Source organism: Aquila chrysaetos, chromosome 2, assembly GCF_900496995.4.
Source record: "Aquila chrysaetos chrysaetos chromosome 2, bAquChr1.4, whole genome shotgun sequence".
In the NCBI taxonomy this organism is placed as follows: Eukaryota; Metazoa; Chordata; class Aves; order Accipitriformes; family Accipitridae; genus Aquila; species Aquila chrysaetos.
This window is the reverse complement of record NC_044005.1, coordinates 40535720-40553714: the sequence shown is the minus strand read 5'-3', so window position 1 is coordinate 40553714 and position 17995 is coordinate 40535720. Positions and strand designations below refer to the sequence as shown.

Here is a 17995-nt window from a genome sequence, read left to right as displayed (position 1 = left end):
ATTCCTTTTTTAGGATAACTTACATGACCCTGCTTATTTGGAGACAAGTGAACCACAGGATCCTGTCTCATCAGTCTTCCACTGGGGCTTTCTCTGAAGGATGGCAGTACTTTTGATACTGCTGGGAGATGGCATGTTGGTTCTGCAATACAGCACACAATGATGTACTGAAGAGCGTATGCAGTGCAACAAACTAAGAAAATGTGTAACCTAATTTTACACTGCAATTTTTCCAATACTACCATTAGCCAAAAACTTTGGATACCCAATACGAAATTCATTCCAAATAAAAAAATACATATTGTGACAAAACACAGGTAAGTGAGGGCCCATTCCTGCTTGGCGTAAATCAGTAAGACTTCACAAAAAACTAGCAGCCACCATCCTGACTTTTGTTAGGACAACTTGAATGGTATCATGCCCCCATTGTCCTCCAACAGCACTGTATCAGAGCATTAAAGCACCGGAATATTCATTTTCACAGTGTATTGACATTGCATCCCTATATGCACATTGCCTGTGGGCCAGAGATTAAAAAACCTGAAGATCCACATTTCCTTAAATTGTATTCTACACAAGGCAGGGCAATAGCAAAAGTCTACAGCGATCACTTACATGAACACATTTTCTCCAATACAACTACTGTGCATATTTCTTGTCAAAGTTAAGGTGAGTTAAATAAACATTTTCTAATTGAATAGACAGCAAAAATGTGTTGAAAACACAATATCCCCTTAAAAATTGCTGGCTGTGAATGTGGAAATTGCATAGATGTACAAAAGGAATACTTATTAAACTAAACCTGACAAAATTGGATGGAATTCAAATCACTCGTCTTACATGGACACTCATAGGGGTGTTCTTTGCCAATTAAACTTATTTTTTTCCAGGAGATAAATAAGGAGGTCTAGACAGTGTTCAGACACAGCCTGTCAGGTAGGTAATTGCCTTTTCAGAGCCCAAGGTCAGTATTTTAGAAGAATCTCTCTCATTTGTGACTTCTTACATGTATTTTCCCTCCTGTGGTTATGCAACGTTCTGCACTTCTAAAAGTGCTGATTTTAAGTAGAATATGTGCTTATTATGAACATCAAGTACTTAACAATACCCATGGTAATTAGCAGTGCTTTCCCCAACACAGCTACAGTTTGTTCATCTTAATCTGCAGCATTACTAGCTTTTATAAAAACAAATGAAAAAGGTTTTTTTAATATAAAAGAATAATAATAGTAGAAAAACCCCCAAACCCAAACTTGATTCCCCCTAGCAAGTGGTAGCAAGCTGGTGCACACAGAACAAAGGTCTTCTGTAGCTAAGAACGGGCCAGGAAGGAGTGAGCGTGTGGATTCATTGCACCTAATGCCTTATTTACCTTGAGACAGATTATCCCAAGTGGAAATGTGCTTATTTGTCACAGAACCAAACTTTCACCTAGATTCACCAGACTGGCAATAAAGTCTCCAGTCAGAGATACAGCTTCCAACTGCAATTCCATGAATATAGGACAATACACAAGAGATAAAATATAGGGATTACATATCAGTATGCATTTTTCAGCTTTTGCCAAATGCCGGAGCCATCTCTTCTACCACACAATTTTTCCTGTTCTTTTTGGCCTTATTTATTTGTTTTGCTAATATGGTGACACCTGATACTGTAGAACAGAACTTGCTGGCAGCTCCACTCAGTGCCAGCACCAACACCCAACTGTTTGTCTGCAAAAGTAATGCTGAGCAAAAGATCAGTTTTAGATTTGTCGTCACCATCACACAGTATCAAAACATATGTGATTAAAAATCGTTCTGTCAAAATGAGAACTGCAGATCAGTATAATCACAGCTTTGTAGTGAGAAGTATGGGGGGAGTTGTGACGGAGGGACTGACAGATGGCTTCAATAACAAGGCACAGCTCACTGAGGTTGTGAAGGTGTGTGAACAAAGTACATCTCCAGAACCTGAGGTTGGCATGTGCCTTAGCAAACTCCTGCTGATCTCCCTGAACCCTATTCTGTGTTCAACACCAGCCACTCATATAGAACAAAAGCTGTGATGCATTAAAATGATCTATCTATATGTGCAATAGAAAAAGTATCGAATTGTTTAATCTATGGTAACAAAGTCAGAAAAAACCCATCTAGCAATTTTGACCATGGTCATCACATTGGATCAACGCTGTTTGTAGACAGGACATTTCCATTGGTGTCAGTCTCAATGATATCCACTCGAGTCAAGCCATAGCTGTAGCAAAAGGTCTATGTGCAAAAACTTCAAATGAAGGCTTAACAATGCAAATTCTCAGCACCCAGCTGTTTTATGTAGTTAATATGTTCCCTCAGCCGACAGCTTAATTGCAAAGTGCAATGAAAATGTATATGCTGGTGGAAGGTGATTACCAAGCTATAGATTTACTTCACTATTTAAACTTTAATTGCATTTTTTCCATTTTGTACATGGTATTTTTATAGCTTCAATGATCAAACAATCAATTTGCATTTATATAGCACCGTTTGAAAGGGAGCATCACAAGCACTTTAGACAAACTAAGCAAAAATTAAACTAAGCCAAGTCACTCGGGAGAGTAGGTGAGGTCAAACAAGTCCTCGACAGCAAGACAAATTAGTAAGTGTGTCTACCCAACTGCTTCTAAAAGGACAGAGTTTTTCACGGTAAGAGCATTAAGATAGATTTAGTCCCACAATCAAATGAAGAACTGAAATCAGTTCTTCCTCAGGTGATACTCATAGGTCTCAAGGAAACAGACTGCCCAAGCTAGTACATGTTCCAGACCTAATTATTCATCCTGATGAACAAGGTTAACTTTCAAAGACACTGAAAAAACAGTGCTTAAGAGGGTTCTCGCTCTGCATGGAGAAGTATTGCCAAAGTCACCTTGTGGTTAGCACCACTTGCTCACATTGTAAGAAATTAATTACCTACCCATCTGGTCAGCGATACTATCCTCACTTCTTTGCCAGCTGGGTGTGGATTTGCCGCTACCACCCGTATCTGATTGCGTGTTCTGCCTGTCAATGGAAGCAGGGGATCTACGGCTAATTCCAAACCTGTTGTAACACCCCAAAAAACAAAGCAGATAATGATTTTAAACATGCATAAATCTCACATAAGGGAAAAAGAGCACTTCTAAGAAGCTAGTGGCAAACAACAGGGCAGACCAATGCATAGAACAACTGCTTAAGGGATTTATATGGCTTTTCCATTTAACTTTTGTGGCAGCTCTCAGGACCCATTTAGCACCTTTAATGCATAAGATTACAGTACACATTAATTTATTGAGCATCTTTGATCAAGAACATCTGGTTACAGTACATGCAATTAAATAAAACAGACCAAAACATCCAGAAATAAAATTATTAGTCTTCATTTACATAGATGTTTACATGGAAAGGTGACCAGACCATTACATGGTTACAGAAAACTGACCACAATGAGTAAAACTTGAAAGTCTGGATAAAAGCCACAAAGGGAAATGAGGTGTGTTTATTGGGAAAAGATACCAAGGATGGATCCTTTTAACTGTGAAAGCATTACGTCAAACTAGTCAAAGTGAACATCAGAAAGTTTGTTGGGACAATCCCATGGATCTCAGCCATTTTCCTGGGTTCTAAGCAAAAGACTAGTAAGGTCATACCTAGGTGGTACAGACATACATGCAAACAACATAGATTCATTTGGGACAATGTTACAGTGCCAAACATTTTAAATAAGCGTTTATAAAGTTGACTGTATTGGTTATAGATTCCCAAAATGTGGGGGTTATAAATTCTGTAAATTATTAAGTTATTTGATCATAAAATAATTTGAGTGGACTAGCGTAAACTAAATACAGCTGTAGGAAAGCAGCAAGACATGTATACCTATTGCTATAGAATAAAGCATACAGAACAAAAGGAAAACTCTGTTCAATGGACTTTGTAAATCTTGCTAGATTAGTCAGATGGAATTCGGAAGCTCAATAAAGATATAGTAAACTTAGGGGAACAATCTAATGATAAAGGAGACACACAGTGTCTCTGTGCTGTACCGAAGTTTACATGCCTTCGTACACCGAAAAGCCTGTAAGAGTTACATCTATAATTCTGTATTACATATAAAACACTTACAAGTCTATAAGAATTATAGTTGGGTTCAGCATTAGCAGATCAATCATTAAGAATTCGTCAAGAATAATGCATTTCTGAGGTTTTTTTTTTTTTTTTAATCAGACATACCCCGAAGGAAAAAAAAAATCCCCAAACTCTACATGCACACAGTAACACACAAAAGAATTACAAAAACAAGCTGATATATTCTATATCTATCAAGGAGTTTCTCTAGCTTTAAGTGTCTCATGTAATAACAGAAAATAAAATACCCAAACTGCGCTTTCTACTCACTCTACTAGCTACAGACTGCCCCACACGACCTCCAGCGTAAAACAGACATCTGCCCAGCTGTCAGAACAAGCTCAATGTGGTTATCCCATTTGAAAGTTCATGTACTTGTTAACTCAAATGAACCTGCTGAAGAAACATCATATGACTCAGAACAACAAAATCCCACTCCCATCCTTAAAGATAAGCAGCTGGAACATGCCTGTACATGCAGCACAGCTCCAAAATGTCACATTTTGAAATTTGGGCCTTCTAAATTTTACCCAAAGATGACCCTACTTCCCTTTTGTTCACCGCTCCCTGGTATAGCCAACATACAGTCTGATGAATAAAAAAAAGTGAACAAAACCTGGATATATCTGCGTTCTGAATACAAACAATTTAAACTGAAATTGCATGAAGTGAGTAATGCTTTTCCTTTTTTATTCACACAGACTAGCTGGGATTTCATTTAATCAAATACCTAAATTAAACATGATGAATCAGTACCAATTCAACAGATGCATAAAAAGTCTGAACACAACATTTCAAAAGCTGATTGATTCTTTAAGCACTGATCTGAGGTAATTTTTGAACTTCTAACACTTGTATTTTGGGAAGATTATCATTTCATGATAAAACAACTAGAAGTTTGTACCTAAAAGAAAAAGTCAAAACCCCAAGAAACCTTGATGCAATAAAGTTGCGCTGCATCAATATTTTACTTTCTATGCATTGCCCTCTTACCTAAACTCCATAAAGTTCATATGTATAAAATCAGTCAATTCTGCATTTGGCATATTTTATGATGTGGGATCTTTTTTTCAAGATTAGAGATATACAAAACCACCATGTTTCTAATTTTATTTCATTAAAATCATTGGTCTACTAACTGAGCAGCAAGAAATGTCTTTAGATTGCCTTTTTTACAGGAAGTGGACTATTTAAAAGCAGGAATAATAAATGCACATGGTGCTACACTCTATGCTGCTTAAATATATAGCCCATTAGGGTATGTAGGAATGAACCCAAAAACTCAAAGGAGAAATCTATCTGGATTAAAAGAACAGTGAAATTGTTTAAATATACATTTTTTATATATATATATATATGTGTGTGTGTGTGTGTCATAAGAAGAAACTCATTATTTTGGTATTTTTGAATTTCATTTTTACATTCTAGAATCATTTGTTACATATATGTACTTTCAGGGAAACACAGGATAAGTATACGAAACACACATACATACATCAAGACCAATCTGGACATTCTCAAAGGCAGTGAAGTTTTTGCCTATACCCAGCTTAGGATATGGGCCAATAATCTAGAAGAGGCAGCAGTTACTGCTCTTACCGGTGTCTGACAGAAGTTGGACTCACACCCATGCTACGCTTCCAGTCATTTAAGTTTCACAAACTTTCCAAATCTGTCATATCATGCAACAAGAAAGAAATGTATACACAAATTATGCAGTTGAGATTTCCTGCACTGGGAAATCTCAGGGACTGGCATACCTAGAGCACACTGGAGCCTCACCTCGAGAAGATTACCTTCAGGACATGGTGCCCCTTGGCCCCTACCTCCAGCCCATTCTTCTCTCCAACATCTTATCAATTGAATGCTACAATATCTCTCCCCTATTTTAACAACATATATGGGTTAATCACTGACCAGCGCTACCTGGTACATCCAACATCCCTACATCTGGCGATCTGGTGTCTCAGACGAATCTCAACAGAAGATGCACATGGAACTGCAATGATTTTTAGTAATGTGACAGACATTACTTTGCTTATTGAGGCAAGGTAAAGCTTCCTTCATAATTACATTTTTCATGCTTTCCATTTAGCCTAGCAGAAAATGTTTGGAAAGCCCTGAGTAAATATGATTCATGTGTACAAGGTCAGTATGGGAGGCAAAGTGCTTTTCCTATAAGAATAGAACATAATAGTCAAATAACTGGAGTTTAATAAGTGATTTTTCTTTTTTTAAAAAGCATCCAATAGAGAACATACAAAGTTCATGTATTAATTACTTCTTTCATTATTCCATTTAAACAGTGTTTCCTTGCACTAAATTAAAACTTCAAAACCAAAAAGACTGTATAGGCAAGGTTTCTAGGACACATCTCTCTGCTGAACTTGCAAAATGCTCAAAGAATGCTGTAGTGAACACATGTGTATAATTAACTTAAAAGATGGAAAAGGGTTGGGATGGGTGCTGGTGTGCTCTGAGGCCAACTCAAAACAAAAACCCCAGCATGTCTGAAAACCCCTTCCTATTCAAGCAGTTAGAGTTGTGATGGTCTAAGGACATACAGCAGCAATACCTTTTTTGTAGAGCAAATGAGGTAGTTGGAAAAGAGCAGACAAGCTATTGGGAGCACAAGCTGCTCTTCAGAATTCAAGGCAACATATAAGTGCTGCTGGCATGAATGAGCCAGGAAGTATGCAGTGTATGAAGAGGTTAAGTGCTTTTTCCAGCTGCAGAGCTCTGGACACACTTCTATTTAGTTTCCTTACAGCAAAGTTTAATGGGTTTAGAGCAAATCTCCTGATGTCAGCAGGACTTAAGCACAAACTTAAATAATGACCTGAACAGGACTGATAGTCTCATGAATCAAAGCCTTCATGAAGATGTGCAGCAGAGAAGAGATGGCCTCTTCAGAAAAACTTAAACTAAGCTGCAAGGAGAAGGACAGGGAGGACAAATCTTCAGTGCTCTGGAGCAAGAAGCAGCACTTGTTCAAACACATGCTCAGAACCACGAGCATTCTCAGGGCTGACAGAGCAGTGTCCCCTTACAGGCACCTAAACAGGCAAAAGACAGACTAATAATATATATTTTTTATTATACTGAAAAAGATACTTCTACTTTATAAAAGACCCAAACCAGAATTAATTACACACAATGACCTGCAACGTACTCAAGACGACTTCAGAGGGAAGCTTTGCAGTGTGAACTATCAGCAGTTTTGCCCCTTCATCTTCTCTATAGGAAGTAATTTGGAATGTGGTAGACAGCTCTCCTGCTGCCAATTATTTTCTTCCCTACTTGGAGATGCTTGATTTATTGCTCCTTTCAGCGCTCTCTGAAAATGATACAGATTTAATTTCCTCCTCTGCAAGTTGCCCCTTACATTGACTTTGGATTGCTTCAGAGAGTTTGAAGTTTTCTGGAAAGTTGGAAGAGCGCGCCTTAAAACAGGATGACTGTGAATATGTGAAAAAGATGCTAGCTGTAGATTACTTAACACTTTTGTGCCTGCATGTCTGAAGTCTTAGTTGCACTCAACACTACTTTGCTTCAACTATTAGCACAGACTGCAAAGTCCCAAACCTATTACTTAGTTTATTTTAGAATCTAAATCTGTGAAATGAAGCAATTTGCAACATGAAACCAGCACCTTTAATGAAGATTTTTAAATACATAACAGTCCCTTTGTATAGTAACCTGAGCAGTTGTAGACTAAGATCAGAGAGAGAGGTTAGGTCGCAAAGGGAAAAGGTGGAAGCAAGGGATTTTTAAAACTGACTTTTTCAAGAAGCATGACAGTGATATTTGAAAACAAACATGTTTTAATGCATGTAAACAACAGCTGACAGGAGGCTGGAAGCTGTCCTTTTGTTTAATATACATTACAACAAATGGAACAGAGAACAAAAAAACTGCCTAAAAAATATGAAAAAAAGTCTGGTGCCTACCCTTCTGGCATAGATTTTTGTCTGTATGTGCCCCCACCAGAGCCAGTCTCACTTGAGGATGATAAGTTGCTTGGAGAATTACGGCACTGTTGCGATCGTGCTAAGGCAATGGATGAAACTGTGACGTAGACATCAGAACCGGGAGACAACCTGTTCAGAACAAATGAACCAGTTGAATCAGCAATAGCGTAACGCAAAGCATGATGGACAACATCCTGCAAATTGTCACATCAGCAAACAACATAGCATCACGAAGACAGTAGAAATTAAGTCAGTTGAAGGATCAGACATTTTCCCCTTATTAATCTATTGGAAACCATGGAAAATCAGCTGTAAAAAGCTGGATGCAGGGGAGTAAACGAAGAGAGGCAAGTGTGGGAGGAAAATCCCAGCACACACTATGAAAACATCCCAGTTTCTAAAGTCCTGATCTGTTTTTACGCATTGCTTGTAAGGAATAATGAAGCATGACATTCCTCACCCAAATACCAAACAGAACAAAATATTAACAATTCTCAAAACAAACTCTTGCCTGGAATTTAAACTAACTGTAGTGGCTGTCTTTGCAAACTCTGTCAAGAGTATCAAGCCTATCTCTATGCCACCAAACTTGTCCACATTAAATCACAAGGACTAAAAAATGTAATGTTATTTATAAATACCTTAACCTCCCCTCTAAAAACTTAACATTCTAATATAGAACTATCTCAACATACCAGAACTCTTGTTTGAAAATACACACCTGAGTCATATGAAGCCTTCTCCTGTCGGAATAACCGTACAGCAAATAAATGGGCTAGAATTGCGACACATGCACCTGGGCAGAATGGCTGGAAGCAGCAGGCTTATACTGCTCAACTCGTATATCCTGTTCTGTAGTTGAAGGCTTTTTTAGATCATTCTCTGCTTTGTGCATTTCGTTTCCCAAACCCCAGCTGAATTCACTGCTGCTACCTAGTTCTTTGTTCTACTCAATGGTGACTGACGCCATTCAGAACTTCTGCAGTGATTTAAATGGAGTTTGAATGACACCATCCATGAACATCAAAATCCTACTGAGAACGCAAACCTTTACTTATTTTAACTAGGTTTATAGTTAACTATAAACTACTAACTATTTTTTTAACTATAACTCACACAAGTTAAATAGCAACTTAACTTTTAACATTTAAAAAAAATGCATATTGACTTCAGTGAAACACAGATAGTTGCCTCAGTACACAACTTGGGTCTGGGGATTTACAAGATCTTAGCTTAGCCACTTCATCTCTACCTGTAACGGACTGGCAGATTTTAATCAGCTCTCACCACAATACTGTAAGAACTTTTAAAGTTCAAAAACTCTTTTGAAAATGAAAAAAATATTGCACTGATTAATGTTACTTATATATGTGTATCTATCCAAAGAGTGTGTGCGTGTGTATATACACCAAATGTGCATTTGTCGCCCTTCAGTAGTTTGCACAAAAGCAGTAAACTAACAAAATCTTAAAATGGAAAGAGCAGTAGGAATGGATCAAACATCTTGATCATCTAGAATTTCATAAAGTGCATATGACTAATAGTAACTCTTTTTCCCAGACAAGAAAGGAATGATCTAACGCCTGACCATCAGAAGTACCATACCAAATCCAGTAATTCCTTTCTAGTCTACCAAACTGAATTTAACTTCTCACATTTATCAAGTATCAATTCTGAAATATTTGATTGCAAAGAACATGGTTCAAGAGTTGGAAACTTGGGGAACCGTGAGCCAAGCAGTTCGTTTTCCCAGTGGTACTGTTGTTAAAAAAAAAAAAAAAAAAAAAAAAAAAAAAAAGTTCGGCCAACAAGAGTATGTGCTTTCAATAGCATTCACCCACCTATACAGGCACACACATTTAAACTCAGTTATGCTTGCAGAGCAATACACAGTTTAAAAGTATGAACTTTTTTCCCAATACTAAATTTAGAATTTATGGCAAGGAAACAAATTACTTCTCAAATAATTTCTGTAAAATGATTTCCTGTTGGAAAATGCTTACATTTTCACTTCAGATTCAGCTATGCCTTTTCTTTACTTCCTATGCCTTACCAAAAAGTGACAGTGCTGCTCAGAAGGAAATGTCAAGATTGCAGAACTATGTCATGGAGTTATAACTCATTTACAAAGATGAAAGACCTCGAGGGCAAACAGAATTGTATTATAAATGTGGTCTGAACAACAGCAATGAACAACCAGTCAGATAGGACACCCTGTTATTTAAAGCAGCAATACATTTTGTTGGTACAGTTCACAATAGCACTAAAAAGCATTAATAGTGAAAGACGTTTCATTTTATGTGAAACACATAAATAAGACAAAAGAACTTCAGAGTAAATTAGTTTGAATTGACTTTTTGAGCTGCTTTGAAATCTATTGATGAAAGGCACTTCCCAAGACAAAAGGACTATTGTGTTAGCAGTATGCCCCTATAGTTAAGATATTCTGTGCTTGTCTTTTATTTATAATTAAAAGCCAAACTAAAACAAGCTATTATCTATTTCAAAAGACAGCTTTAACCATTTTGGAATTTCTTCTTAAGTGCATGAGTCCCATAATTGAATTTAAAAATAGGCCAAGCGTCCATTGCATTAAACAGATACAATTACATTGCAGTCAATAGAATGGGATTATACCAGGCATGATTTAGTTCTAACAGATCTAGTTCATCCTGAAAGGACTGGTTGAGTCTTGCCAAGTATGGGAAGAAACTGATCTTTTGTGAAGGCAGAGTGGGATGGGTGTATGTTTATTTTGTTTAGTATGACAACACAGACATCGAAAGCATCCATCTTGCTCTTAATAAATTAATTTCCATGTCATTAGCTGTAATTTTCCCCATGTCTTCAGTATGCATAGGTATGTAATATACACATCATAATAAAAATGTCAGTCCAGCATGCTTTGTGACTATGGCCTAAGGCAGTCTTTAGTCTTTATATGATCACACACAGGTGCCTTCTCCCTTAGGACCTTTGCCCCATAAAGTTTTATTTTGTGCTACAACTTCTCCTGCAAGAGCTGCACAGCTCAGAAGTGAAGGAGGCACCAGCTGGCAAAAGAGAAAGGATGGCCTTATAGTCAAGGCATTTCAGTGCTGACTTAGCAAACTGAATTCTTATCTTGCACTTGCTGCAGCACTCCAATATGACCACTGGCATACTCATTAAAGAAAATTTTATGTTCATTGTCACTAATTGCAAGTTTTGCAAAGGCCTTATTTGATTCCAAGGCCCAATTTACTTCTGAGCTGAAAACTTATCAAAGCAGCTGAAGTCAACTGAAGCTGTAATTTGAATATATACAATATTAACAATGCTGGGCACACTTCCAAATACGAGATGCCCAAAATAAGACAGAGCAAATGATTAGAACATAATTTCTCTCTCTACCTTTGTTCTTAATCTGAAGAGGGCCAAAGACATCTCCTCTCCCACAAGAGTTTTGAAAATTAAGTTTAATTAATACCCGTGAAGCATTCAGAAACTATATGGGCACCACTATAAAGCTTAGAGGAATTAGGAATTAGTAATTGCATCTTTACAACAGGATTTGAGTGCTATCCAGTAAATAAGGGATGAAGTAATGAAGAGGAAAATGAAATATTAAATAGGTCTTCTTTAATGAGCTGCATCCACTGTGTGAACTGAACGAGGCAGATGTCCTCTGTTAAATTCTCGTAATTTAATCAAAGGAAGTATCAGAAAATACGGTTACACAAGAGTTCTGAATAAAATTGCACAGCAAATCTTAATTCTGGCATGCTTACCTTCCACGTGTTTGATTTTTGCAATCCTGATAATAGTGCAAGATGTGACAGTTCTCTGAAAACACTGACTCAATGCTCTCACGTTATAAAGGAAACCGAACCACTCGAAAAGGAAAAAAGAACATCAGCAATTTTGGGGAAGGGGATAGCGAATGAACAGAAAGTGTAATTATGCTGTCATATTGTACCTTCTCACACTACACTGTATACCTTCTCGAACACTTTTCTTCAATTTGATCATCAAAACATGTATTACAACAAGAAAAGATACAGAGGCAGGCAACAGGACAACCAGAGGTACAGAATGGCTTCTTTATGAAGAAACACTGAATAGGCTATATGGCTCCACAGATTATAGAGAATTTTATCGTATCTGCTTCAATCTGTCCAAATGTGAATTATATTGGATCGAGCAAACAATGATTATGCATTATCCCTCATGACAAAAGAACAAGCAAGAGACCTGGAACTATCAAGAGACCAATTAGCAGGCACCTGGATGAAGAGATACGATCCACAGCTGTTAAACACAGCAGTACAGGTGCATCCGGCTCCAGGCAAACTTAAACAGCAGACAGCCAGGAGACTGTCAGACCTGGTAAGGAGTCTTCCTTTATACTTGTAAGCATTTCTTATGCTCTTCCTTGGTCCCTGCTGGTGGCCAGTCAAACAAGAGAGACCAACTCTTGACATGACACAGCATGGCTCTTCTCAGATGTTTTTGGAACACAAGAGTTTGCCCATACAGTCGGGTGTACCAACAAACCTTTAGTTTTCCACTGCTACACCCAGCTCTAGGTCCTGGTGCCAGCAGGAAACGCATAAGATATAATCTCATGTTAGTACATCTTTTAATTTGAAGAATGTTACGAAAACTTTAAAATAACAAATCCTCAAACCCTGTGAGGTAGGCAATGCATGTGCTACAATGCTCACTTGACAGGTGGTGAGATGAGCACAGACACCTGCTTGTTTATATTAGGAAAAACATCACTGATCCAAGCCAAGCAGCAGCAGATTAGTATTTTCATATAATATGGGAACAGTTTAAACTAGAATCTATCTGCAGGAATTAACCTATGAACTACTACTGGCACAGTTACTGTCACTGACAACACACAGGCATCGTTCAAAGTATGAAGTTTTAGGGTAAGACTGTGCTCCAAAGTCCTCAATAAGACTTAAAACCAGCTTTAATGAATATTGGTCTAATACTTCCATATTGTGGAATTTTACAGCCAGTGCTCGACTGCAGTCATGCCGTAATTCAGTTTTCCATTTCGTTTAAAATATTGACTGTGCTCAAAAATTTTCTAGTTAGAGCCTTGAGCTTTCATCCAGAACAGTACTGAACTGCACAAGTCCAACAGCATGCTTTGCTCACTAGTTTTCACACTTTTCAACTGTTTGTTGAACCAAGTTTTAGTTAAGACTGGTTCCAGCTTACAATAAGTTAATTAAGAAGCAATTACCATCTAACGCTATCTCATCTCCTTTCCCTGCACATTTTTTTCTTAATAAAGTCTGGAAACCAAGTGTAGAAAATACAAACAGAAAATTGGGAGGGGAATAAAAAAATAAATCAAGGTCTAAGACTACATCTTCTCCAATAACATTAGCTCTGACATACTTTGCATACATGTGGTTTACTGTTGTTTTACTTTACGTATCACTGATATTTATTCTGGGTTATAGGCTATACAGTGTCCCATGTGGACTAATTAATATTGTGAAAGAAGCCATACCTCAGGACTATTGCATTTATATTGTTAGCTTTTTCAGTCTTAATGTTGCAGTAACATTAGAGATTTATTTTAAGATTTATAAAGTTTTGGGTTATTTTTCCTGCCTACAAACGTGAACATCAATCACGAATACATTCAGGGAGCCAGGATACTATGAGAAACCGGGACAGTTTAAGTATAAGCTAGTGAGTTGGACACATGAAGACAATCCAATAAAGGCAAATTTAAGTACTCTGCTAGTTAGGCACAGGACTGGGCATTTGTCTGGCTTCTCAGAATCAGGGACTGTCAAGCAAGCTACTCTCCCACCTACTAACAGCAGTCTCCATAGGGAGGCAAGATGTTTTTAGGTATATGAAGGGAAATCCTCCTGTTCTCAGGACCGGTAATGCAGCTTTTATTTATTTTTAACATAGTTAAATTGACTAAAGTGGAAATATCAGCAAGGGTAAAAAATAAATTTATTTCACTCAGTATGCACATTTAGAGGCTCTAACCTCATCAGTCAAATATCACTAGTGTGTAATTCAAAAAGAGTTACACCTGTACTCCCTGTACTCTGAGAGCACTTTGTACTCAAAGAGGGAAACACTTGTCTGTTAGGGTGTTTTTGTTTAAATTAAATCCCTCAAATCTTCAGGTTTTTTCTAAATACTTAATATATATTAATTCATGGATTTATTGCTGATATGTTACCATTAAAATGAGTACCATGTCAGGTCTGATACCTCAGAAATATTATAATGCCTCTATTCCATTCTTTGAAATCCCACCTACTAGAGCTACGGCTAACGATGGTACTGACCTGTGGTAGTGGGTGACTGCTATCAAGCTAGTTCCAAAAATCATCTCAGATTCAGAGCTCAAAGAGCCACATGGATCAATTTACTATGGGTTTCTCAGCTGCCACGTCCCTTAAAACATAGATCACAAACTATAGATCGCTGTTTCTTAGTGGCAGATGAGATCTGCCATCACTGTCAGAGTGCCCCGGTCAATAAATGAAGAACATGCAGTCAAAAGGCAGGAGCACAGAGGGATAAATGCCAGCTCCAGTCTCAAAACAACTAAGTATTAAGATCAGTCAAACATCAGCCAGTCTCAACTGCGGCTCAGCACCACAGAAACACAAGTGATAGCTAGGGATATGTAGACCACAACCAAAGATTAAAATTGAGATTTCAGCTATAATTTGGTACTGAAATTATTGATGCTGATCTTCACAGATAGTTTCCAGCCCCACTGACACTTAGGCAGTACCTTCTTTTTGAAAGTGAAGCTCTAATGTAGTAAGAAAATCTAGGGTATCTGTACTGCTTTGCTAACGAGCCATGTCAGGTGTTTTTTTTCTAAAACCCTTTAAAATTGCTCAATAGAACATAAATGCTGCAGAGAGACAGACACTCAGGTAGCCATCTTGTATACGGTGGGGTCATGTTTATAATCATATTAATTAAGAGGGCTTTTTTTGGATCACAGGGACCACCAGTACAGATCCCGGTACCCATATTACCAGGTTACCCTTGGTCCTCCATTTCCCCAACCAACTGAGAACTGAGCAAAGAACAAATCCTAGGGAGCAAAGCACGGCGGAGCACCATTGCTGCTACTTGCACCAGAAACACACACAGATTCCAGCACCTCTCTGATATGTGATCTTTACACTATGGGAAGTATGAAAGTTAGTGGTGAAAAATGAAACGAGAGAGTAGTTAAGAGGGCTATGAAAATCTCATCTGTGTTAATTTTATAGATTTAACACAATAAGAATAGAAGTATCTGAGCTTCCTCAAAAGCAAAGCTTTCTTATCTTGCAGAGAAAAGACAAATGAGTCTCAGAGTGAGCTTATTGCTTCCCCTCCCTCCAGTATTCCTTTAAAAGGACAAAAATATATTTTTCTTTACTTTAACTGGAAACACGTTAACCTTATGCAGCTGCTGTTATATTTAAACTCGATCCAGCCAAGACTAACATGTTTAGCAGACCAGAAAGACAAGAGAGAAAGATAAGAGAGAAGACATTTTTCAGGCATCCAAAAAAATTCCCAGCCAAACTTAAAAGCTACTTTGATAATATACTGTTAAGGATGAAAAGATCCAATAGAACCCTTTTTGAATAATAATAAAAAAATACTTAAAAGAATGTCTAGAGGAGAAAAACCCCAGCTACATGCCTTGAAAATGAAGGAAATGGAAAGTCAAAGTTTCACTTTTTGAAAACAAATACTGAGTATATGGAAATGTAATTTTCACTTTGCAAACATTTGTCAGGCCATAACCCCCCTTTAGAAGCATCCAGTGACTGGATAAATCTTGGATGCTTTAGGTGTGCAATGTTGCCCACATAGGATTTTATGCACAAGAAAAACACAGTCAATAATACCCTGTCTCTCAGTGCAGTCAAAGGCTCGCTCTTCTCAGTATGAGTTGTGGAACAGCCAACTTGAGACTCTAGACAAAACTCTTTGGTTTATACCACGAAGAGATGGAAGCGTCTGAAAAAAACAGCAACTCAACTGAATCTAAGCTTCTGCCACTGCCTTAAACTTTGCCCAGGTATTATTATAATTATGCCTTCCATAATTACAGTGAGATTCTACAGCACTAGAGGGAGAAAAACAACCCAACACCACCCCAACTCCTCTTCCTTCAAATTCAGCATCTGCATCTCTTCAGCTGTAGCGGGCAGATATGGCCTAGCCATGCAATTTTTATGTTGGTCCAAATATACCATTAGAGAGCTAAGTCCAGTGTCTCACTGACTTCTGCAACCTTTTTCACAGTCAATCTTATCAGGTTGTCTGTGAAATTATTAGAGCTTTCAGTGTTGCAAATTTTCTTTTGCAACTCACACTGATGGGGAGCTTTAAGTATACATCAATTGAACTTGCATAAAGCTATAACTGGGGGGGCACTCTCTAATCAGTTTGAGTGCAGAAATACGATAGCGTGTAATGAAAAAGAACGTAAGAAAATGAAGTCCGTACCAATTATTGTAATTTCTTAACAAGGTGTCCCTACACAGAAGTTTCAATTTCACATTTGTAATTTCCTTGGTCTTGGCTGTACCATCTTTGATTTATTTTTTTTTTATCCCCAGTTCTTCAGGACATGAAAAATGCTTTTAAGTTAATTCATTAGAACTCTCTAATTTTTCTACAATATGCATCTTATTTCCACTGCTTTATATTTTTCAGCAACATAGAGCATGATCAGAATATGTCTACAGCTTTTTTTTTTAATGGAATTGTCCAAAATAAGAAATATAAGCTACGAGCTTGTTTCCCTCTACAGATCTCTTTGTAAATGCAGAGACAGTGACAGATTTGTATAGATAATCAAAACAATGACAGTTCATTTGAATACTATCAAATACACCTTCTTCCATGAAAGAATGAAAATACTGTGACAGGATGTGCCTGATACCTTTATCTTAATAATAATCGCTTTCCTGTTTAAAAAAAACAAAACAACAAAAAACCCCAAACCACCCTGGAGAAAAGCAAACTTAAAACAATCTCTTCTCTAGCCTAAAAAGTTTGAAAACTCCCCAATCAGATAAATTTTCTTTCTGTGCTGGTCAGAGTTCTCTTGCTAAACACCTTGTTAGATGCAATTTCTGCCTTGGGAGCTTTAGGCAATTCCACCAAGCCCATAAACAAGCTAAAATTTTGATTTACTTCTTCAAAATGCAGAAGTTCAGGAACACTTAGATCTAAAAAACTTTGACTGTTACTCATTTAAAATGTAAATAACAATACAGCAGTTTTAGAATACCATCAAACACAGAGAAACATAGCCTAACAATCCCATAATACTTCATTTTGTGGTTAATCATGCCAGGAAAGGTATTTCCTTTTGGCTAATGTTTCACTCATATTCATGTTGCCTTTTGACTAATTAAAACCAAGATAAAAAGCAGTCTTCAGATACTTAGATAAATCTACTGTGCTTTGTTCCAGACAAGATTCTGAGCAGCAATGAAAAGCCATCTGTGAAGACGACACGTACCTCCGGCTCTCCAGCGGGCGCCCATCACTAGAGATGCTTCGGGGGATGTTGGCTGCTCGTTCTGGGGGTGGCATTTTCCCTTCTCCTTTCCCAGAGCCAATCCTAGATGTTACTGGACTTTGTATTTGGGATGGTACCTGAGCCACATGAGGTCCCTGTCCTTTGCTTGCATTTCGCTGCCATTTGTTATTATTTCTGAAGGGAAATTTGAATTCATACGACATTCCTTCATTCACTTTGTATTCCATCACGGGCATACGGTAGTTTTCTGAAGAACTCCTGGAAATGAAGAAATTTAACATGCTGCTATAAAAATTAAAATAAATATATACTGTTCACACAGATAGAAATCTGAAGACAGAAGCTGAATCAAT

The 17995-nt window shown here is 37.6% G+C and overlaps 1 protein-coding gene across 13 annotated transcripts in view; it reads right to left on the bottom strand.

Annotated features, from left to right (window-relative positions):
* Positions 1-17995, bottom strand: part of SIPA1L1 (signal induced proliferation associated 1 like 1) — a 227797-nt gene that overhangs the window by 23227 nt on the left and 186575 nt on the right. For all 13 annotated transcript variants that reach the window (XM_030039930.1, XM_030039986.1, XM_030039978.2 and 10 more), the window contains 4 exons: positions 17622-17900; positions 8075-8224; positions 2938-3062; positions 24-142 (listed from right to left, as the gene is read on the bottom strand). In XM_030039930.1, coding sequence (XP_029895790.1) covers positions 24-142; positions 2938-3062; positions 8075-8224; positions 17622-17900 — 673 coding nt within the window. The remainder of the gene's footprint in view (positions 1-23; positions 143-2937; positions 3063-8074; positions 8225-17621; positions 17901-17995) is intronic.